Source organism: Impatiens glandulifera, chromosome 8, assembly GCF_907164915.1.
Source record: "Impatiens glandulifera chromosome 8, dImpGla2.1, whole genome shotgun sequence".
NCBI classification, from domain to species: Eukaryota; Viridiplantae; Streptophyta; class Magnoliopsida; order Ericales; family Balsaminaceae; genus Impatiens; species Impatiens glandulifera.
The window spans coordinates 38,106,212-38,131,261 of NC_061869.1; the positions used below are offsets into that span (position 1 = coordinate 38,106,212).

General features: G+C 33.1%; 2 protein-coding genes across 4 annotated transcripts; one reads left to right on the forward strand and one right to left on the reverse strand.

Moving 5' to 3' along the window:
* The first annotated feature begins 200 nt into the window (after positions 1 to 200).
* On the forward strand, positions 201 to 7,485 carry LOC124912324 (methyl-CpG-binding domain-containing protein 2-like). Of its 3 annotated transcripts, none has more exons than XM_047452927.1 (5): positions 201 to 374; positions 2,240 to 2,830; positions 5,491 to 5,544; positions 5,715 to 5,875; positions 7,168 to 7,485. In XM_047452927.1, exons 2-5 carry the CDS (start codon positions 2,253 to 2,255, stop codon positions 7,353 to 7,355), a joined length of 981 nt encoding a protein of 326 aa, XP_047308883.1. In that variant the 5' UTR covers positions 201 to 374; positions 2,240 to 2,252; the 3' UTR covers positions 7,356 to 7,485. The 3 variants fall into 3 exon arrangements, with proteins under 3 accessions (XP_047308883.1, XP_047308882.1, XP_047308884.1); XM_047452926.1 differs by having other exon boundaries at positions 202 to 374; positions 2,218 to 2,830; XM_047452928.1 differs by having other exon boundaries at positions 203 to 374; positions 2,218 to 2,830; positions 5,715 to 5,879.
* Positions 7,486 to 8,334: 849 nt separating this feature from the next.
* LOC124913295 (pollen receptor-like kinase 2) lies at positions 8,335 to 9,699 on the reverse strand. Its single transcript, XM_047453889.1, has 2 exons — positions 9,123 to 9,699; positions 8,335 to 8,993 (listed from the first exon to the last, which is right to left on the reverse strand). The coding sequence occupies exons 1-2, from the start codon at positions 9,697 to 9,699 to the stop codon at positions 8,335 to 8,337; spliced, it is 1,236 nt and encodes a 411-aa protein (XP_047309845.1).
* Positions 9,700 to 25,050: the final 15,351 nt, after the last annotated feature.

Below are 25,050 nucleotides of genomic sequence, written 5' to 3' on the forward strand. Positions count from 1 at the left end.
GATAAAACCCGGACCGCTCACCAAACCGTTTCACGGTCGGACCGGTTAGACTGTCGGTCGGACCGGTTGAACCGCGTATTTTAAAATCTTGAAATTAATAAACTCAAATTAGAATGGTAAAAACAAAAAAACGAAAAACAAATAAAATGTGTCAAGCAAACAGCTGTACTTTTTTTTTTTTTTCCTTTCTCCCTCTCCAATCTCCATACCTGCAAGTCCCTCTTCCTCGAGAAGAACGTAATAGCTACGATTGTAGAGAGATATAGCTAAATTTGTGTATGAGCACACATGTATTTTCCGGCTAGATAATTCTCGCGATTACCTTAAAAAGTAGGCATGCAAGCGATGATCTTCAGCTCAGATCTCTGATCCTGGTAAACTCTCTCGCTGTGTCGTCTCTCGAGCTATTTTCCATGTATTAGATTATATTAGATTAGATAGAATATATGGTTAGATCGACGTTCTTCGCTAATTCCGGCTGTCCTGGTTCTTTTATGGAAGATTATGCTTAGTACGTTCATTTGATTTTGGGGATATTTTTTCATTTTCGTTCCTTTCGCCGTTTATTTGCATCTTTTGATAGATTTCTTTCCTTAAATCTCTTGTTTTTTGAAAATTTCGTCGATCCGTGTTTGGTTGAATTTGCGTGACGGGAATGAATGTTACTGTTAGTATAAAGATGATTGTTTCTGCTTTAGAAATGTAGTAGGATTTTTAAGATTCTCATTTTGACTCATCTTAGCTATATTTATTATACTTTAATGCTTTTTAGTAATGGGTCTTAAATGACTCACATTGCATAGTTTTTCTGTTAGGAAATGAATGACACACTGATTTCTTTTTCCAATTCAACTGGCTTCATGGTTTTGAGGTGTGAAAAGAACAATCTTCAGGTCTAAGTGATAAAAACTTGATATAAGTTTTATTTGAAAATGCTCAAACCCATTACCTAGCTTATATGTATCAGTAGAAGTACTGTTGAATAAACTTTAACTTCTCAAAAGGAGACGGAAATTTTCTCTTTGAGGTCAAGAGCCATCATGAACTCTTTTTATGCGGTAATTCTCAACAACCATTTCTTGCACAATGACTTTGTAACGAACAACTAGGGTTTTATTAGACGAAAAAGTTTGAGAATTCATGATGAGTGAATATCATAAAATCATTCTTATTGCATAACTGAAAGTCTGAAACTAATCAAATGAGTATCTTATCTTTTACAGGGTAATTCTTATCCTACCATAACTGAAATACTAATAATGCCTATTTTCCAAACTCGAACTTTAATACATAACAAGTAGCATACTTGTTGAAATAACTCTAAAGTATGATTCCCAGAACCCTGGTGTGAAAGGAAAAGGAAACAATCGGACCTAAATGGGAATGACATGAAAAGTGTTTTCCAAAACCTAACATTAAGGCGTTACAACGATATACGAGAAGAATGGAGAAAAAATTGTGATTTGTGTGAAGGGAGAATGCTTGTTTATGATATAGTTCAAGAAAGAGTCGTCTCATTCCCTCCTACTTCTTTGTTCTCTCAAAATTGATGAACTTGAAGACTGGTTCCATACACCGCGTAACATCATCTTCGTAACCTCCACCGCCCTTATCTCCATAGTGACTAGAGGTGAACAACTAAAGAATTGCTTATACACTAAATATTTATATGTGCTTATTAAAATACTAACTTTCACATTAATGAAGCCAACAAACTAATCAAGAGAGATGTGCTTAAGGCAAAGAGGAGAGATGTGAGCGATTATTACCACAAGAAAGCCGCCCCTATCTTGCATATTGAATTCAGTAAATAGAATCATATTTCATATAGATAAGGATTAAGGAGTAGTTGCCTGTTAGATATGTCAGCAACAAACATCGGTATACATGATTAAATTTATTTTTCTGGTATCCACTCTTACATACAAAGTTCTCTATGCCATCTATACTTTTAAGGAAATAGGCAATGAATTTGAAAATGGACTTATCTGAGATAACTAGAATAGAATAACATGTCATTTCTAATGGTTCAGTTACTTCTCCATGTAGCAGCTGTTACCTCTTCTCTTCAGCTAGAAACTATTCATAATTGGTTTCTGTTGAGTTTGTGACAATCACGTTTCTACAACCATTAACTTTGCTATAAAAGGAAACTAGATATCAAGTCATTATTTCTTATGATTTGTCTATAAAAACTTCATCTTTTTATGTTAACAGGATTTATTAACTGTAAAACTAGGTGATTCACTGTCATGTCATCCAACCCTTCAGAAGCTACCGTTACAGTTGAAAGGGAAGAAGATGGAACCAACAACGTCTCTTCTGTTATTAATTCGGATACCCCTCCTCTAGAGACATCTTGTCCAAAAGATGAAGAGGAACAAATTGATGAGTTTGAAGATCAGTCTAATGAAGATGCTCACAAGCAATTAGTGGTTTATTATGACCCTATCACCAATGGTACAGCTGAAGTTGAACCTATTAGTTGTCATCCTCCAGGACTACCAAGAAAGTCATTACCAAATCAGTCTTCTAGAGTCTCGCCATCTGTAGGGGCATTTACTGTCCAATGTGCAAGCTGTTTCAAATGGAGACTCATTCCGACTAAGGAGAAGTACGAGGAAATTCGCGAACATATTATCGAGAATCCTTTCTATTGTGTTACTGCTCGCGAGTGGCGGCCTGAAATATCATGTGAAGATTCAACTGACATCTCTCCAGATGGTAGTAGAATCTGGGCAATTGATAAGCCTAGTATTGCTCAGCCTCCTTCAGGATGGCAACGGATTCTGAGGATCAGAGGTGAAGGAGGCTCCAAGTTTGCAGATGTGTAAGTTTCTAAACTCATTTACTAATCTATCTAGTTTTGTTTTTCTTAGAAGAATTGATGTGTGGATTGAGTAGTTTTTTTCTCTCACAGGTATTATTGTTTACAATAAAAGATAAAAGTATTTATATTAGGACATGCATTAGAGTAAAAAAAAAACTTTCAGTTTGAGGAATGTTCACTATATCCAGCTTAGCATAAAATTTTGTGGCTTGGTAAGCATCAATTCCACATACAGAGGAATTAAATCTGCAAACTAGTTCATGAATATATTTATTTGTTATTGTGATAAATATGCTAATTACCATAGTTATAATATATTATTTCCTAATTAGTCTTTCTTAATTAGTATTGTTGGGTTTCCTTAATTAGTCATTTATGTGTCTATTTAAGGCATAGTTTCACTATATAGTACATCACTCAAAAGGTTTCCATAATCTCCGCACACGCTTAAGTGTCACACCTCCGCCGATACCCCAGTTGCCGAGTCCAGCGCCGACTCAATTCTTACATTGTCGCCTCTCTAATAGATACCCCAGTTGCCAACTCCAGCGCTGGCTCAATTCTTACATTGTCGCCTCTCTACCGACATCTCTACTCTACCGACACTCATCGAATCTACTTCCAAAAACTTTGCATTGACCTGATGTGGGTTGAATCAACTTTTTCTAGGCCTCCTTATTTTGGCTGATCAAACTCCATGGTTAGAAAGTATAAAATAAGATTTTTACCTAGCTTCAAAGTGTGTGTTGAAAATATGAATTTGAAACTTTAACTGTAGATTCCAAAACTGTAGAGCTAAAAATGAGGCCTAAGAGAGGGAAACGAAGAAGTTACTACTATTAAAGTATAAAATTATGCTGTAAATTGAAGTTAATTGTGGAAGTTTCAAACTTGAGTTGAGGGAGTGTGGAAAATATGCTAAATTCCATAACTTATATTATTTATAATTAATCTTCGTGCTTACTTTATTATTTTTACTAATTAGTCCTTTATGTTCCGATTTAAGGCATAATTTCACTATGTAATACACATTTTTTGCTTCAATAAATTCCTAACGTTCTTTTGAAGAATACTTTACTATGAATGGTTTTGGCATATGTGACACATTGAGGATGGTGTCTTTCCATGGAAATATGTAGTTTGAGGCTGCCCTAGTACTATCTCAAAGGTTGAAATTAGTGTCTGCGTAGTTTGAGGATGATTGGAAATATCAAACTAAGCACAAAGATTAATTATAAATCGGAACATAAAGGACTAATTAGTAAAAATAATACATTTGTCTTTCCTAGGAACATTATGATAAGCTTTGAATTAAAATTCAGTGATGCTTAATTTCAGTGTATGATAACAGCTGATAATCGAGATAGGATGAGAAGAGAAGTTTGATTACCGATCCTGCAATCGGATAGATGAGATTGAGTTGTGTTGAAGAGAATATGATTTGAAGAGAGAGAAATAGAAACTAACCTCTGAGATTGAATAATTGGTTGAATGCCTCTGAATCCCTGAGCAGTTACTCTTTAAGCCTCCTATTGTTGTAACCTCTTTTCCCGACAAAACCAATTTACAGTTGTTAACACCAACTCTTTTTCCTGCCTTTTATTCAGCTACTGAATTAACTAGAATTGAAAATATTTGCTGCTAAAACAGCTTATTTGTAAAATAACTGCCGACGATAATCACACAAGCCAGCTTATTCTAGGGCTTACATCCCTAATTCCCATTTTCCTTCATAACATTACCCTCTCCATCACATCTTGTTCATCCACGAACAAGCTGAGAATAAGAAACAGTTTTCCCCCACTAAAAGCACACAAAATCTGGATAATAATCATCAACCATGATTCTTCCTTCATGTTGCATCAACATCGGAGGAATTAAACCATCTAATCAAGAATTGTCACATGCTAGTTCCCTCTTTCCAAACAATTTTTTCATCCAATATATCAACTGGTTTGAAAACATCATTAGTACGCAATATTGAATATGAGGAGTAGCCATGATAACACCTATTTGTTTCTTCAGCTGTGAAACATGTATAATATTGTGCATTTGTGCAGTCATAGAATGTCTTACTTATATGCAACTATTCGTTTCTTCAGCTGGGAAACATGTATAATATTGTGCATTTATGCTATTGAAAAATGTTCAACTTATATGCCACTTTCCCATTTTTATATGCATCAGATCTAAAGTTTGAAATATCTCATCAATTATTTAGTGTGTTCTTTTATATTACTTGAATACCTTTTTTTTAGAACGTTGGTTCCGCATCTCCTTCAGAGTGCGACTAATCCCCACTAGTTAAGCACATAGCCCACAAATTTACTCAACATATTTAACCAGACGAACAGAACTTGCCGTCTGATGGGCTCGAATAATATTTGTCACAATTTTCGTGGCAATTACCTTTGAAAATTTCAAAATAAAATTTGCAAGTGACTTGTTTTTTTCCCGTTTGGTATGGTATGAGACATGCGATTTAGCCAAATTTGAGGCAAATTCGAGGCAAATTCTTGGATTCAGTTTTTAAGTCGGGGGTTTATGCCAAACGTAAATTTTATTTATTTTGATCAAGCTGACAAAAATCTATATATCTTTGTAAATCAGTTTTCATTATATTATGTTATGGAAATTTTTATTTGTTTTTTCGGTTTCAGGTACTATGCCACACCAACAGGCAAGAGACTGCGTTCAATGGTTGAAGTTCAAAGGTGCATTTTCTATTTCTTTGAAGATACTAATATGAAATTGCTGTTATTTGTTGGATATTTATAAATCTTACAACACAATATAATAACTAAAATAAAAGTTAATAGTGTTTAAATATTAATTTTAATGTCATTTTTTTGTGGATCACTACTTGTTTCTGTGCATCATTCAGGTTCATGTTGGAACATCCAGAATATGTTGAAGCTGGGGTGAAATTATCGCAATTCTCATTTCAAGTTCCAAGACCATTGAATGAAAATTATGTGAGAAAGCGACCTGCTCGCTTGAGTTCTGCATGTGATGATGGTGCACAGCTCTGTGAATCTTCACATGGTAGGTGAAAAGCTTTTCTTAAAGGATAATGGCTAGTTTTTCAAAAATCAATATTCAAGTAAGTTAGATTTACCATATCTAACAAAACCCATTATTTTTCTTTCTAGTTTGCCAAGAGAACTTAACACCCTCAAGTCTGTGCGAATATTTTTCTTTTCTTTTCAATTACCTCCTTGACTTAAAAATAAATTAAAATAAAAAGATGGGTGAAATTTCCAAAAAAATAACCAGTCCAAGTAGCACTAAAATGAGTGTGTTAAGTTCTCTCATGGAGCAAAATCAAACAAATTCTACTATAAAGTGAAAATAAAACTCTTAACCCAGTGGAAGCGTTTTGAGTTTAAGGGGGGTCATGGCTGTGGGATGTCATGCTAGTTTTCCTTTAATTCCAAAAAAAAACCTCAAAACTCTTATCTTATTTATTTGTTTTAGACCATTAAAGTCCATTAGAAATATAATGGCATGACCCATTATAACTTCTTATACAAGTGAATAGAAACAACCAGTTAAGGGAGGGGATGATGTGGATACAATTGCTGCAAGACAATATCATTGAGCTTATGATTACCTTGTGAAGTTGGGTAGTAATAGTAGTAGCATGTCTATCACAGAGGGAGACAGTGCCCCATTTAGAAACACTTTTTATTTTTGGATCCAGATGAGAATCATCAATAATTCATGGGGTATAGTTTTCAAACTTGATCTCATCTAGATTCACATCCATATAAGAAGTCTAACAAAAGAAAGTGTTTTTAAATGTGATGTGTTGATGAAAAGGAAAAATACAAATATTTTGAGAATTGGTTATAAGGTCTCTTACACAAAGAAAGTAAAAGAAAACCAAAATGATTGAAAAGCCTATATGTTGGAGAAGCCTTAAGAGTAATATAAGTGTAGTTACTAGAGTTTTCAAGTCGATTTAGGCCATCTTTTTAGACTAAGTTAAGGGTTTGGCACAACAACCACTACCTTGAACCCTCACTTCAATCAATATGCATTCATTGTTATGTGAATCGTTAATGAGACTTGAGTCTCTTAGCTCAAGATTGTTACCCGTTAAACAAACTACCGTGAATGGATTGTAAGTCTTGATATTGTGGTTATCTCAATATTCCATCAATAACATCATTCAAAGAATACCTACTTAATGTATTTTTTTTCTCAAATAATCCCAAATAATTTGTTTTTTCATAACCTACACCAAACACCAAACACAGTTATTTGTAAATAACTACCTGGTATTCAAATAAGGCCTGTAGTAAGATTGATAATGTGTAAATAACTACCTGCAGCCAACCCTTTGGCACTGTTGGGACCAGACCAAGATACGAATCTGCGGTTAGGTACATTGTCTGGTTCAGTTAGCAGGCCAGCTAAGAAGAAACCAAAGACAGTTCATAAGAACGACAATGGTTATGTTCATCATCAGCAAGCTGTGAAGATGGAAGAGCCGTATCAATGGAGAAATGGTATGATGTAATCTAAATGTCATTTGTTGTGTTGAAGTTCTGTTGGATGATTGTTTTCAGATCTGTTTGGTTATAATTAAGTAGAAGTGAAAGATGATGATGATGTATCTGACTTTGATGTATAGAAGTTTCTTCTTTCTTTTTATCTTTTCTTATTTTTTTTTTTCATTTCAAGCTTTTATAACACTTAATATATATTGACACGATCAAATTTAGACTTTTTATTATCTTAGCTGATGGTTTGCTAACTGCGATTGAATTTCGTTTGAAAATGATTGTTTTGTTGTTCTTGGCTCTTAAGGTGGTTTGTGATTTTGTTATTATTTTCATATTGGACTATTTTGATTTCATATATTTGTTATGTTTTTTCATTTTTTGGATCATAATTTAAAGAATAATTGGATCATGACTTTAAACTTTTCTATATCAAATAAAAATAACAATTAATTCTGGTTACAAATCTCAAACTTCTGTAAGCAGTTTATTCTCAATGGGCATTCATTCTTGAAATTGCAATGACATTTCAATGTATATAAGTTTTATACTGCCTTGTACCTACATTCAAATGATACTTAGGGATTAGTTTCATGCTACCAGTACATAAGCGCCGTTCATGTGTACATTTTTTGTACTCATAGTATCGAATTAACTATATCTACGAGTAACTCAATGGTTAAAGTGTATATTTTTTAATAAAAAGATTAATAATTCGACCTTTAGTTAACACATTTTCATCTTTCAAACAAAATTATTAAATTTATGATCTTGATAGTGTTGGAAAACTAATTCTAAAGTCTATGAAGTTAATTATGTAAACATTTATGGGTAAACAAGACTATAAACATTACACTTAATTTAGCACATCCTTAACAAAATCATAATTAATTTAGCTTGACATTTCTCAATTCATGAAGGGAATAGGAGGCAAAATTAAAACACAAAGATTGCCGATGACATATATAGGAATTCCTATGTTTTGTGCTATCCTTGTTAAATGAAAAGGAAATCATCGGAGAGTCCTCTAGAGGACCGAGCATCGCATTCGCTAGCGTAGGATGAGTAGAACTCGTCGTCATGTTCTCTCTCTTTCACCTCCTCAAGCTTCTCCAAAACCTCCTTTAGATCATATCTCTTTTTCACATTCGAATCAGCGCATGCCAACCCTATTCGCAACAACTTCATTATCTCTCCCTCGCTCCCATTTATGGCTCGCATGTCATTGTCAAATACTGATTCAGATAGAGCCTCTTGAGCCAATGAATCCACCCAAGACACCAAATCGGTGTCATTTCCCTTGCCTTGTTCCCACCAACTGGTTGGGAACTTTCCTGTTATAACTTCTAGGATTAATATTCCAAAACTCCATACATCTGTTTTCTTTGTGATTCGACGACTTTGTTTGTATTCAGGCGATTTGTAGGCCACCATGAATTCTTGGGCTTGTTCGGAATTGACCACATGGATTAGGCCATAATCGACTAGAAGAGGCTCCATGAACTCGTTAAGAAGGACATTTGAAGACTTGAGATGGCCATGAGGGGCAATTAAGCTAGGGAGCTCATTGTAAAGACATTGAAGACCATTTGCTACTCCCTTGATGATCTTCAACCGAGTTGGCCAATCAAGTGTTTGGCCAAGAGATCGATTCCCTATTATAATCAAAGTGAGTTAAGTAAGTGGAAACAAAACATAATTCAAATTTTGGATTCTTTGTTTAAAAAACATTAGAAAATCATAAAAATACAGTTTGAAGTGGATAAAGGGAAAGTAATACATACCATGTAGATGAATAGACAATGAAACATTTGGTGCATAATCTGTGACAATTAGCTTCTCCTCCTTCCTATTATAGAAAGCCACAAGTGGCATCAAATTCTTATGTCTTAAACTCCCCAAATTCCACATATGTTCTTGAAACTCTTCTTTCCCCACATTATTCATCTGGGTAAATCTCTTCACAACCATCATTTTTCCGTTCTTCAGAGCCGCCTTATACGACGTCCCAAAATACCCACTTCCCAGAATCTCAGCCGAAGCTCCCAACAATTCCGACAGCTCAAATATCTCTCTTTCCTCCATCAAGAACGTCAGTTTCCTCAAATCGCCCTTTTTCTTGTGGTGTGACGACCCACCGCCGCCTGAATCCTCTTTCCCGCCCTTCATGCCGCCTGAATCCGCCGCTCTCTTGCGGTGGCGAAGGATCACAAACACGGTTGCTACGGCTATTAGTGCCGCCACCACGGCTGTGATCACGGTTGCGATCACAGCTTTGGATAGTTTCTTGGAAGATGTACAAGATTCTAAGGGAGCTCCACATAGATATGGATTGCCTACAAAAGGCAATAATAATTTCATTTTTTTTATTAATTAATCATAAATTGAGATTTGCATAAATGAAATATCTCAAAACCACATAGCAAATCGATTGATTTGTATTTATACTATACTAATTAAAGCGTTTTATATACATGGATTGTATTAGAGGGGGTGACAGAATTATTTTTTTTAAATTGGATGAGATGACGCTAAAGAATGAGTTATTTGAAAAAAGTGACCGCACATAATAAAAAATAAAAAATAAATACAAAAAGTGCTGGTGACACTTATAATTTTTTTCGGACGATTTTGCCAATGTCGCGAGACGTTCACAATCGCGAGACGCAACCGGCGTTCGCGAGACGCACCCGGCATTCGCGAGACGCACCTGACATTCGCGAGACGTTTTTATTTTTTTAAATAAATCGTCTCGCGAATGCCGGTTGCATCTCGCAACGGGGGCATTTTTATTCAAAAAAATAAAAGTGTCACTAATGTTTTTTTTTATGCGCGGCCACTTTTTGCCAATACACTAATCTTTAGTGTAATTTGCTCTCATTCCCCTTTTTTTTGGTTTACAATTATTTTTGAAGAATAAAATGACAATGGATGGGATGAGTCTAGAAGTTATTTACTATATTGGTTATGTTTTACGTCAAAAAAATTCATCTTACTATATATTTGTAATTGTCCTATTGCCGGAATCTTTTATTGGACACAATTTGTATTCTAAATGTTTCAACTAATATTTTGCATTTATTAAATATTATTGATATTATAAATGTGACTTAATCTTCTAGTATTCAAAGTGGATGCAAAATGAGACATGTAAAATCAACATGTTTGCATCTTGAATCAGCTAATGGTCAATTGAAAAATAAATGCTCAATTTGATTAGATTTAGTTCGGTTCTAATGAGGATGTCAACTTTGTTTCTTTTGACCAGATCCTTCCGTAACTGGAGCTGGGTTTGGCGGTTGTTTTTTAATTTGTTTACAATATTTTATTGAGGAGAAGGACACACAAGCTCTTTGGAACAACTTAGAGTCGCTGTTCGAGAAGGATTTATTTTGAAATAAGACAATGATAATTCGGCGACTCGTGAACTTGAATTACAAAGATAGTGGGATTATGACTGATCACACTAGCAAGTTATTGGCTTGGTGAATCATATAACATTGATGAAGATGACACTCGATGATGAGCTACATACTTTACTATTTTTGAGCTTGTTACCGGACAGTTGGAAAACGTTGGTGATTTCATTGAGCAATTCAGCGACAAATGATATTTTAACCATGGACATTGTTAAAGATAGTTTTTTAATGAAGAGAATAGAAGAAGAGAGAGAGCATATGATCATGTTAATTGGGAGTTCATTTTTGATATTATGGGTAGAATGAGTATGGGGGAGAAATGGATCGGATGGATTAGATTTTGCGTATCGACGGCGAAATTCTCTATTATCGTGAATGAGAGTTCTCATGGTTTCTTTGACAGTTCAAGGGGTTTAAGATAAGGGGACCCTTTGTCCCCTTTTTGTTATTGTCATGGAAGACCTTTCTAGAATGTTTTCGTTTACTTAGAATGCAGGTTTGTTTCGTGGGGTGGAGTACGGTACGAGACGATCTTCGTTCTTTGTGTTTCATTTATTATTTGCAGATGACACTCTTTGCATGATTCAAGCTACTAAGAGAAATGTCAAGAACCTTCGTGATATTCTTTGGTTATTTGGAGCGTGTTCAGGACTGCGTGTTAATTTGGGTAAGTCTCATAAATTTTTCTCTAATTCAGTTTTGTCTAGGATAAAGATCAGATTTACTTGTATTCTGGGATTTAAAATTGGATTTTTCCGTCTATGTATCTCGGGCTCCCTCTAGGGGCTAAAGCTAGCTCTAAAACTTCTTGGGACTCGATCATAAGTAAGATGGAGAGGAATCTTCCCATATGGAAAAGTAAGATGATTTCTAAGGGAGGTCCATTAGTTCTTATCAAGAGCGTTCTTTCTTCAATGTCAACTTATATGATGTCTCTATTTGTCATCCTTAAGTCTTTGGCCGTGAAGATGGAGAGAATTGTGTGTAAATTCTTATAGAGATCGTCTGATTCTTCATTTTCTTATTTAGTGAGTGGAGATAAGGTTAAATTAATAAAAGAGCATGGAAGACTGGGAATCTGCGATCTTGTTTCCTTTATTAAAGTCTTATTATCCAAATGGTGTAGTAGATTTGCAACTGAGCAAGATAGTATTTGGGCTAAATTGATTAAATATAAATATGGTCAGGAAAAGTCTAGTTGGTTCACCAAAAATTCTTATAGAAATGTGGGTTGCAACATTTGGGGTGATATTTATATCATGTGGAAGGTTTATCAGGAGCATTCAATTTTTATTGTGGGTGATGAATGTTCGATTAGTTTTTTGAACGACATTTGGTGTGGTGGTATATGATTGGCGAAGGTTTTCCCCGAGCTTGCTTCTATCTCTATTTGTAAAGATTCATCGGTCAAAGATATATTTGATATTCGGCCTAGTGGTTTTGCAAATCGTATTAGATATAGAAGAAGATTGAATAGTGAGGAAAGCATGTCCAGTGATAGACTTTTGTTAATGGTTAGAAATAAAGGGTTAAACCCGTCTTCTCGAGATTCTATGCAGTGGCGTGATCTGAATAACTTTCATGTGGGACATTATTACACTTTGTTCAATAAGGTTTGCCCGATTGATCTTTGTTAGGAAAATTTATAGGAGTCTAAGATTCCCACTAAGATCTCATTTTTTGGTTGGAGTGTTATTCACGGCTGAATTCTCACTAACGATAGATGTATAAAAAAGGCATGATTATTGTGAGTCGTATGTGTTATAAAGATGTTAAGACAATTTCTCATCTACTTTTACATTGTCACGTTGTTGCAAGTATATGGAGTCTTTTATGGAATTTGACTATAATACAATATGTTATGCCGGAAATTGTTAGTGGCTATTGGGAGACATGAATTTGGGCGACTAAAAATGCGAGACTTAGAAGATGGGTCTCTATTCCTATAATTTTCTGGTGGATAATTTGGTTGGAAAAATCGGAGAACTTTTAACAATGAAAGTAGACCGTTAATGATTATTCACAATGCCATTATCATGACGATGTCAGAGATTAGATCTGGAAAATCAGTGAATTCGTGTGGAGATCTTATTGCTCTTCTTGAAGATCTTCGAGTCAATTAATTATTCTAATGTAACCAATTTTTACATAATTTTTTTTCATGTCATGCTTATATCGTTGTGCTTAAACGATTTTTTATTAAATGGATTATTTTAAAAAAAAGAATTAAAGAAGAGAGAAATGTGAACCAACATCAAAAAACCTAGTAGGTGAAAATGGAGAGTCGTGTGGAAGGAGTAAAAAAAGATCTCCAACAATAGAAAGGAAATGAATGAATCGAACAAAAAAAAGATCAAAATATCGTGGTAGTTTTAAGTACTATAATTGTAACATATTAGGGAAAATGGAGAGAGAATCTAGGAAACGAGAAAAATGAAGGGCGGAAGAGTTAAAAAGAAACTAATGTGGTTGTAAGGGAAACGTCACCGTCGTTTACAAGGATGGTTGCGTTAATCTCATAAGTCAAGATAGTGAGTGGGTGATTGATTCCAGGCTTCTTTTCACATTACTTCCCATGCCAATTTTTCTTTGCATATTCAAGAGGAGATTTTTTCGAATGGGTAACAATAGTTCGTCGAAGATAGTAGATATCAGAAACATTTTCTTAGAAACTAACATCGACTACAAATCGATACTCAAAGATATGAGGCACGTCCGAAACATTCGTCTCAATTTGATTTATATGGGAAGATTCGACGATGAGGGTTCAATAATTATTTTGGTGAAGGTTAGTGGAAACTCACCAAATATACGCTCGTGATGGCTAGAGGAACAAAGACGAACACATTGTATCTAATGCAATTCAAATTGTATAAGGAAGAGATTAATTTAATCCGGAAAGATGTGGATATTATTGATGATCACTTTATAAAGATTTAGTTTTATGCTATAAAAAATAAAGATTATGTGTTAGAAATCTTTATAGATATCAATGCTAAAGTTGAGAGAGAAAAAATGATGAAATTGTGATGCGTGAAGTCAAACAACGGAGGTGCATATAGGGGTATATTTGAACGTTATTGTAGAAATCATTGCATTAGATTAAAGAAAATATTTTCAAAGACACCTCAGCACAAAGGTGTGTCTGAAAAAATGAACTGAACGATTGAAGAAAGGGTGTGATTCATGTTGTCTCATTCGAATTTTACCCAAATCCTTTTAGGGGAGAAAGCGAGAACGACAGTATACTTGATAAACCTTTCTCTTGTAGAAAAAATGAACAATGACGTTTCAAATAGAATTTGGACAGAAAAAAGATGTCTCTTATAAGTATTTGAGAGTCTTTGGTTGTAGAGCGTTCATTTATATCCTAAAAAATGAAAGGTCGAAGTTTAATAATAAAGCGAAACTGTGTGTTTTCATGGGGTATGATCATGAAGAGTTCAGATACAAGTTTTGGAATTCGATGATGAAAACGATTGTGAGAAACAAAGATGTTGTGTTTCTTGAAGACCAAGTTACAAGTGATAATGACAAGATTGAAGAAGTTAGTCCTCTACTGAAATTCTTGTTAGTTTGAATGCAACTCCACCTACCATGAGTTTTGATCATGGGGGAGATACTTAGAAAGGCGACGATGTTAATGAAGACGAGTCAGTTGAACAAATTAAGGAAGAAACTACACCAATATAACCGCTAGTTAACAGTCTTTGAGAAGATCTAATAGGAAGAGTCAACCTTCTATTAGATATCCTTCCAATTAGTATTTATTGTTCATAGATGAAGAAGATTAGAAACTTATCAAGAAACAGTCAAAGTTAATGAAAAAAACGAGTGGTTGAAAGTAATGTAAGAAGGAATACATTCCTTACATGATAACCACATTTACGCTTTAGTAAAGCTACCTCAAGAAAAAGAAAGAACTCAAGAATAAGTGGGTGTACAAGTTGAAGACCGAAAATATATCTCACAACTTATGTACAAAGCTCGGTTATATGTGAAGGTTTTGGTCACAAAAAGGGGACCGAATTTGAAGAAATATTATTTCAGGTGGTAAAGAATTGCTCAATCCGAGTTGCACTAGGGTTGGTTGCACGCTTAAACCTAAAGGTGAAACAAGTTGACGTAAAAATTGTTTTTCTTCATTGTGAATTAGAAGAAGATATTTATATGGGTAACTCGATGAATTCAAAGTCAGAGGCAATGAACAACTTGTGTGTATGTTGAAAAGAGTTTGTTTGGACTTAAAAAATCTATGAGGCAATGGTACACGAAATTTGACTCATTCATAATGAATCATGGATATAGTAAGACTACATAAAATTTGTTGTATATTGATAGAATGTTGTTCACTGGTCGCGATATTGCCAAGATTGACAAACTAAAAATAGTGTTGAGCAATTCTTTTGTAATGATAGACCTAGGGTCAGTGAAGAAGATCCTTGGAATGAAGATCTCGCATGATAGGAAAAATTAGATAATGTGGATATCTTAAGAAACTACATCGAAAAGGTTCATAAACTTTTGAACATGACTAAAGCAAAAACAATCAACTTTTCACTTGCAAGTCACCTCAAACTATCTACAAAGCAATGTCTAACAACTGAGAAAGAAGAAGCAGATATTAGAAAGTTTTATTCGCATCTGAAGTTGGGAGTTTGATGTACTCTATGGTCTGCACCAGACCGGACATCGCTCACGTACTTGACTTTGTTAGTATATTTCTTTCAAATCTGGGAAAAGAGCATTAGAATCAATCAAGTGGATACTAAGGTATCTGAAAGAAACTTCAAAAGTGTGCTTAAGTTTTGGTAGTGACGAGCCTATTCTAATTGGGTACACAGACTCAAATATAGTTGGTGATGTTGATTCCAACAAATTTGTTTCACAATTTATGTAAGCTTCGTAGGAGGAGATATTTCTTGGCCGTCCAATTTGTTAAAGTGAGTTTCTCTATCTACTATAGAGGTATAGTATCTCGCAATCACTTAGGGTTGTAAGAAATTATTATAGATGAAAACATTTTTAGAAAAATTGAGTTTGTAACAAGAAAATTACATGGTGTACAGTGATAGTTAGAGCACTATTCGTTTCTCCCAAAATTCTACATTTCATTCGAGATCCAAGCAAATTAAAGTGAGGTATCACTATATTCGAGATGTGCTCGAGAGGATTCAATTAAACTTAGATAAAGTTCAAACCAGTGAGAATGAATTTGATATAATGACCAAATATTTGTCAAAAAAAAGTTTGAAACTTGTCAGCGAATAGCGGACTTGTTAGAGCCCACCCAATAATTTCGAGGAGGAATTTCTTGGGTCTAGCTCATTATATGGGTGTTGGAGTTTTCAACCCTTTGAGCTTGGACTAATAATATATAATATATTATATCATATTATTCCATCAACAAAGGTTTTAGTCAAATACGAAGACATCAAAAAAAAAAAAAAAATAAGAGAGATAAAACATAAATAAAAATAGTAGTTAGATATTCAGAGTTTCTACAAGACGATCGGACAATCGATAAATATTAGTTTTGCCTCGAATCACATGTAGTGAATCATTGCGGCGTTCTCTATAATCTAATTTTTGTAGATCTTTGTTTGAACTTCTCTCATATACAAGTTTGAGTATTCTACTTCAGTGATAGAGTTTTTTGTTTTTGTTTTTGTTGTTGTAATTCACCATTAACGGTAGAGACTTTGTATTAGTGAACATCTAGGGTGTTAGAGAATACTTTGGTGTAATTCATATTAATATAGTGAATGTGTTTTAATAGATATACGGGTCTCGTGATTTTTTATCCTTGTTGAATTTCCACACTTAAATTTTTGTGTTTCTGCGTGCTTGATTTCATTACTTGTTATTTATATTCGTTTTATTGATTATATCATTGTGACATACAATAAGGAAAATCAATTATTTCGCAGTTGTTATCAAAGAGGTTTTCCCCCACAGATTGTCTCATTATGTCATATATCCTCGATGACAAGAAAAACACTTAATCTTGCTTCCACGAAATAATGTTTCTTAACGATCGAGGACGAGATTATCATAGTGATTGAGATTTATATTAGTTATGCCAAGTAGATTTGAGAGCTCTAGTAAACTACTTTCTTCCAAATCCACAAGATCTTGCTCATCTCCCTTTCTTGTCTTGTTGAGCTCTTTCGCTTGTAGTTTCGTATCGATTTTCTCCAATTTCTTCTAAATCGTAGTATTTTTCTTCATTATTCTCTTTATGCATTTGGAACATATTCTCTATTATGTTAAGTGATTCACCATTTTGAAAATTTTGAAAATCCCCTAGCTTAGATTTATAAATGAGGGTTTTGACACTCTTTTAACATAGTGGTTACTAACTTCTTCTTGTCCCTCCATGGAATCTGTCATCGTGTTCTACCCGAATATTGTTGGAATGCATAAGCAAATGTTATTTAATTAATTGATTATAAAATGGAGAATAAAAGAGCACTTGCATTAAATCCTAAAGGACTCAAACATATAAGTGCACTAAATTAATTAGGTTGCATTGATTTGTATGTTAAATGGAATGATAATGCACTAATTAATTAGTATTTATTAGTGAAGACAAAAGGTGCATTAAAATTAATTTGTACACATCAATTAGAATGCTAGTCATGGTTTCATTCTTATTGATAATAATTACTAGTTTAATATTATTTTTGGAGCTATCAAAATAACGATTATTTATTGATGCATTTTCATAATAATTCACACAACAGTTCATCTGTCTATCTTTCTAGCATCCTTGTAAAAATAATTCCGACATTTTTACTTAACTTGTGAAGGTTTTTGAAATTTTCACTAGAACTCTTCTTTTGAATTTAGTGATAATAACTCAAGTATTTGTTAACTTTCTTGTTATAGTTGTTGATCTAAATCATTATAGGTTACGTTGTATTGTCGAAAATGAAAAACTCGTCACAAATAGGACAGTGAAACATTTTTAAGATAAATGTGTTAAGAATGTCTCGGATCAACATATTTTTTTTTGTAATTTTGTTTATTTGTATTGTAATTTATTTGATTTAATTTATTTCAACTTTGTATTTATATAAGTTCCTATAAAATTCCTAACCATATCTAACCATTAACACCTTAAAAATCCTTCATGAACCAATGATGCTTTGCTTCAAACTCTCATTTTATATCAATGATAATTAACTTAACCTAATCATTAAAACCTTTTGAGAATGAATTCAAAAGGTAGCTTGGTGATACGATAGTATCTTTGAGTGTTACATTTTTTTCATCATAACACTAACCACACTAACCTACAATACTAGGATGAATAGATAACGAGATTTTTTTATTGAGTTGTTTTAAATTGATGGTGTAAGAAAAAGAATATTAAACAAAAGTAAAATATATATATATATATATATATATATATTGTATAATCTTGATTTAAAAAAAAATAAGATTAACACAAAAGAAATTTAATCTTTTAATATAGTAATATAACTATAAAATTTTGTGATCATATTTTGAATATTTTTTTTTGTCAAAATATTAGTGTTGACCTAGTTGAAGATTATTTAAATGTGCAATCGGGCACTTTAGAAAGCTACAGTTTTTGTCTTGAGAGCATCGTTTTTAGTCCTAGTTTTGTATCTGTTAGAGTTTCGGAGAACCGAGTGTTATATAAACTAATGTCATAACTATATACTATCTTGATGTAATATGTATTATATTCTCCTTAATAATATTATCATTTCTGGTGGACGTAGTCAAATTTTATCTTGATGAACTCCGTTAAAATATGTGTCTTTCTTTATTGTTTATGTCATCTTATGTATTCCCATTACAACAAACTGGTATCAGATTCAATTTAATTCGATGGTTTGTTTTTGAATGAGACGACAATAATAATTAAAACTAATAAATTTTTAGAGAAGAAGAAGATGTGGCAGATCATGATGCAGACTCTACTAAAACAATTTATGGGGTTACTGAAGTTGTCGGTAGGAGTAAAACCATTGAGATGGTCATGATGGAGGAACATAATAATAGATCAAGATATTTCTCTACTGAAACAATAGAGCAATATCATGGATTATGTGGGTCACCGAAGTTATAATCGTTGAGATGATATTCTCGAGGACTAGTATAACATATTAAGATGTGGACTCTGCTAAAATAACATGGATTATGGGGTCGCTGAAATTATCAGTAGGAGCAGAAACCACCTTTGAGATGGTCATTCTCGAGGAGTAGAATGACAAATTAAGATATGGGCTTTACTGAAATAATATGATTTATGGGATTGCTGAAATTATCGGCATACGCAAAAATAATCGTTGAGATGATCATTCTCGATTAGTAGTATGATAGATCAAGATACGAGCTCTATAGAAACAACATGAGTTATAGGGGTCGTTGAAGTGTCCGATAGGAGCAGGAACAATTGCTGAGATGATCATTCTAGAGGAAAAGACACATTCAAAAATTCTATCGTGTCTTGAAGATGATGTCATCATCAAGGTCTCAAAAAGTAGACTAATACATATGGGACATCTTACAGTATTCAAGTCAAGGTAAATATTTATAAAGTAGACATGAATATTTGGGTTAACAAAGAAGCTATTAAGTTGTCTTAGAGACAACTCTGGATCTAGAAGAGAGACGATATATTAGTTGTGTCATTTGACATTAACTAATGCATCTATGCCTCCTCTAACATATTTCCAATGCACTTGGACCATCTTTGGCATTGACTAATGCACATGGGTCATCTTTGTTATTGACTAATACATCTGGGGCACCTCTAATATTGAGTAATGTATCTAGGACATATTTGACATTGACTAATGTATCTAGGCTATATCTAGCATTGATTAATGCATCTCGGTCACCTCTGTCATTGACGAACACATTTGGGCCATCTCTGATATTGACTAATGTATATATGCTATATCTAGCATTGATTAATGCATCTCGGTCACCTCTGGCATTGACGAACACATTTGGGCCATCTCTGACATTGATTAGTGCATATGGACCACCTCTAGCATTGACTAATGTATTTGGGTCACTTATAACATTAATTAATGCGTCTATGACACATTTTGGTATTGACTAATGTATATGGGCCACATTTGACATTGATGAATGCATATAGGTCATCTGACATTGACAATGCATCTAGGTCATTCAGCACCGACCATCCGACATCGACGAGTGCAATTGGGCCATCCCATATCGGCGAGTGCATATGGGTCATCCAGCACCAGCGAGTACATATGGGTCATCTAAAACTACGAGTGCATATGGGTCACCCAACACTAGCGAGTGCATCTGAGCCATCCGGCACCGCGAGTGTATCTAGGTCGTCTAGCACCGACGAGTGCATATGGGTTATCTGACACCAATAAGTATATTTATCAACAAGTGCCTCTGGGTCATCCAGCATCAACAAGTGCATTTGAGCCATCAAATATCGATAAGTATATCTGGGTCATCCGACATCGACGAGTGCATTTGAGCCATCTGGCATCGACGAGTGCATCTAGACCATCCAGCACCGACGAGTGCATCTGGGTAATCCGACACTGACAAGTGCATATGGGTCATCCAACACCAACAAGTGCATATGAGTCATCTAGCACCAACGAGTGCATCTAGGTCATCCAACGATGACAAAAGCATCTATTAAGTTGACATAGGGAAACTTTGGATCAAAGAGAGAGGATATATAATATATGGGCATTTATTAATTTATTTTGGGGAATTTAGGAGAATTCAAGTCATTTTGGAGATTTGTTGAGTTGTCTTTAATTGATAGTGTAAGGAAAGAGAATATTGAACAAAATGAAAGTATAAATTTTTAGTATATAATCTTGATTTAAGTAAATAAGATTAACACAAAAGGAAATCTTATATTTTGTTATATATTAATATAACTAGGAAAGTATGTTGATATTATTTTTGATATTCTTTGCCAATATATTAGTGTTGACATAATTGGAGTTTATTTAAAAGTGCAATCAGACAATTTAGAAAGTTGAAGTGTTTGCCTTGAGGCATCGTTTCCAGTTTCAATTTTGTATATGTTTAGGTTTAAGGGACCGAATTTTATATAAATTTGTGTCATAACTTTATACTATGTATTATATATTTCTCAATAAGATTCTTTCTTATTGTGAACTTAGTTAAGTTTTTTTTTTTTTATAAAACATGTTAAAATTCGTGTCTTTCTTTATTGCTTATATCATCTCACTAATTTCGTGTTCTAAGAGGTTTAAAATAAGGATTTGCAAGAGTTTATGTTTTCAAATAAACTCAAAATCGTGATTTACACTAATATGTTTATGTAAGAGAAAATAAAAGCAATACAAAACTTAATTAAGAGAATATTCAAACCTTGAAAAGAGCTTGTCTGCATTGAAGAGAGAGTGGCAGGTATTGGTCCTTGCAAATCATTGTTTGAGACATTGAAATAGCTCAATTTACTAACCCTAAATTCCGGTAAGCCACCATCAAAATCATTCCCTTCAAGACTCAATTCAATAAGCTTAGGCAAAATAGTCAAAGACCATGGAATCTGCCCTGAGAAATCATTGTTTGACATGTAAACCTTCTTCAACGATCGCATCCCATCAAATGCATCCGGTTTAATCTCTCCTGAAAACTTATTATGAGAGAGATAAACCGATTTTAACGACCCTAGTTTCTTCAATATTGGAAGACTCCCTTCGAAATTGTTGTTTATCAAACTTATGAATCTTAACTCTAATAAACGGTGGAGGGAAATCACATCAATCTCTCCTGACAATGTCATGTTGTCGAGTTTCAACCCGGAAACTTTCCCTTTCTCGCAAAGAACGCCGACCCAATTCGCCTTTTCTCCTGCGGAGCAAGGCGGCGATCTTGACTTATTCCAAGAAGATAATGCGATATTATTCCTGAGAGAGTATTTGAACTTGAGTAGGGCATCCGACTCTGATATGAGCAATTTCGAGGAGATTAGAAGAAAGTATGATTGAGAGAATAGGAGAGAGAATACAAGGAGGAAGAGCGCCATGAAGATGAGGGCCGATCATTGTCATTAACCGGTCAGAAGTTAATCTATGGAACCTTTTTCTCTCTCTTTCCTTTCTCATGAAAGGTGACTTTTTTCACCTAAATTTTCTAAATAGTTATCTTAAACCTAAATCTATGGAGAGCCATGAATCAACTAATCATATCCCTCTATTTATGCTGATTTGATCACGAATTAAGTTTTTAAAACAATATTGTCTTTTATATGATTGTCCTTTTACAAATAACTATTTTTTTCGTTTTATTCAAATAACCTAAATAAATCAAATGTGACAAGAACTGCAAAATCTTGAGTGTTGTTTCCATCATCATTATAATAGATTTTAGGTGTAAAAATAATAATAAAAATGTTCTAAATGTTTTTGTAAAAAATGTTTGAAATTATGGTTAATTGTATTTATGGGATATGTGTTTAACCCCTTTGTGACTACATTTTAAAATACTCTCTTCTAGCCTAGCGACAACAAGATGTGGATATCCAAAGCCTCTTTGAGAGGTCCTGAGTTCGAGCTCGTGATGCGACAAATTATGGTTAAGTGTGTTTGTGAATTACGTGTTTAACCCCATTGTGGTCAATTTTTCAGTTCCCCACCAATGTAGTCTAGTGCAAGGCTATCAAAATTTCGAGTTAACTCTTAAAATCTTACGATTTTACGATTTCACTTAAGGTTAACGAATTATATTTTAAGTAAACTCTTAATTAGGTAAACTTTTACGATTTTAAATTCACGATAATAAGATTTTACGAGTTTAGAAATAATTTCGATTTTACGATTTTATACGATTTTACGTTTAAAAAACCAATTTATATTTAAAAATTAAAATTATTATTTATTGAAATAAATTAATTAATATAATTAATTTTTTAAGTATAATTTTTTATAGTATTATTTATTTATTATTATTTTTTAATTAATTTTATATTTAAATATATAATTTTTTAAAATTGGCTAAGTATTAAATATTGAATTATATATATATATAAATAATAATAATAATAATAATAATAATAATATATAACTGTTATTTTTTAAAATTAAACTCTTACAATTTCACGTAAACTCTAGATTTTACGAGTCTACAACTGCCTAACGATTCTATGTAAACTCTCAATTTTAACAACCTTGGTCTAGTGGTAAAAGTCGGCTCAAAAGACCAAAATGCCAGGGGTTCAATTCTATCGAGAAACATTTTGAGTTTAAGTGGGGCATGATTGTGGGGTGTAATACTAGTTCTTCTTAATTCCCAAAAAAATGTTTCAAATGAAGGTCTCCGCGGAATGGAACCGACGGTTCGGGTACTCGAAGGAATCGAACCGATCGATTTAAATATTTATTTTGTAGTTTGGGTCGAAACCGATCGATTTTGGGTACCCGATCAAATAACCGAGATCCGATCTGAAATTTCAAAGCTGAGAGAGATTGAATATCTGAGATTTCGAAGCTTCGTGAGAGACCAGATCTACTCTTTCAATGGTCAATTTCTATCATGGAGGATGTGTTATCAATGGGTTTGGGTTTGGATTTGGAGGTTTGGATTTGGGTTTGAGAGAGTGAAAAATAAACCTATTAATTAGTTTTAAATTATGATTGATTTGATTTTAATTCTTTTATAAGTTTATTGTATTATATAAATATAATAATCTAAATATAATGATTAAGATATACTCTAATTTTTATATTTTATAATAAATGGAAATCATATTTTATTTTTATTTTTTATTTTTCAATATTATTTGTAATTTTAGTAATAATTTTTTATTACTTTTTAAAAATAATATAATTTTAATATTTTATTATAACTCTCTATATTTAAAATATTTTTAAAATAATTATTATATTTATTTTATCAATAATTTATTCTAAGTTATATAATTTTAAAAGTTTACTTATTTTAAATATAAAAAAGATACATTTAAATGAATTTTAAAAAGGATAAAGCATATATTTTAAAGATAAACTTAAATATTAAATTATTAATTGGATAAAAAACATTATAAAATAATTTAGGGATAAAAATAAAATAGGTCTGGATTGGATGTACCTATCAAATTCGGGTCACTCATATATCCGCTTTTTGGGAGTAATATTGGGTCCGACATTTTGACATGTCTACATCTCTATATATATTTGTGTATAGGTTTCTTAAAAAAATTATCTTAAAAATGTTTAAAATAATATTTTAGAAGTTAAATAAATATTAAATTATGAATTAGATAAAAAAATAAATAAATAAATTAAACCGATTATAAAAATCTATAAAACAATGAACTTCTACATCTAAGGTCGGGTACCCGTCGGATCGGAATCGGTCATATTTGGGTCTATCATGGATCTTTTTTTTGGAAAAAATTGAGTCCAGTTCGAGTCCCCAAAACCCGACTTTTGCCATGCCTATCCCTATGGTATGTCAAGGGACCTACCCAAAGACGTAAATTTGAAAGCGTATGTTCTTGAGGTTCTACAGTGTCTTAAACACTCCTTCCGTGCGTCTAAAGTGCAATATTATAACTCTTAAAAATTGAATTGCCATGCATGCTTATCCTTCTTTAGAATCACGTAAAATTGTAATCGAGATTGGAACCTTGTGGAGGTCGTCTCATATAAAGGAGATGAAATATGATTTACTTTTAATCCAACTTTATTTTTAGAGTTGTTCGTTTTTCTGATTATAAGAAACCGAGTTAAAAGGTAATTGTTACGAAACACAAATAAAGAGATTATAATTTGTTTCGGTATTTGGTTATATTCAGGAAATAGTCTCGGAGTTTTTGTCTCGGTTGGTGGACCTATCTATGTCAATAGAACATGAAAGTCATCATTAAAAATAAAACAAATTATTGTTGGAATTTCAAAGCTTTTATGTCGGAACTTAGGTGTGTAAACGAGTCAAGTCGAGTCGAGTCGAGTACCATACTAGCTACTCGAACTTGACTTGATTTGTATTATAAATACTCGAACTCGATCGAGTATTTTAAATTTATACTCGAACTCGGCTAATTAACAACTTGAACTACTCAAGCTCTCGAACTTGAAAATTCAAAATTTAAATTTTATTAATTTAAATTACATATTTTCCTCGAAATTCATTTACTATTTTACCTGAAATGTGGAAGATGAAGTATGTGTAATATTAATTTTCTCTTTTAATTGTAAGAGAAAAAGAGAGAAAGGAGAAAATGATAAATATGTGGGAAGATGCTCACATAAATTAGAGAAAAATATTTAAG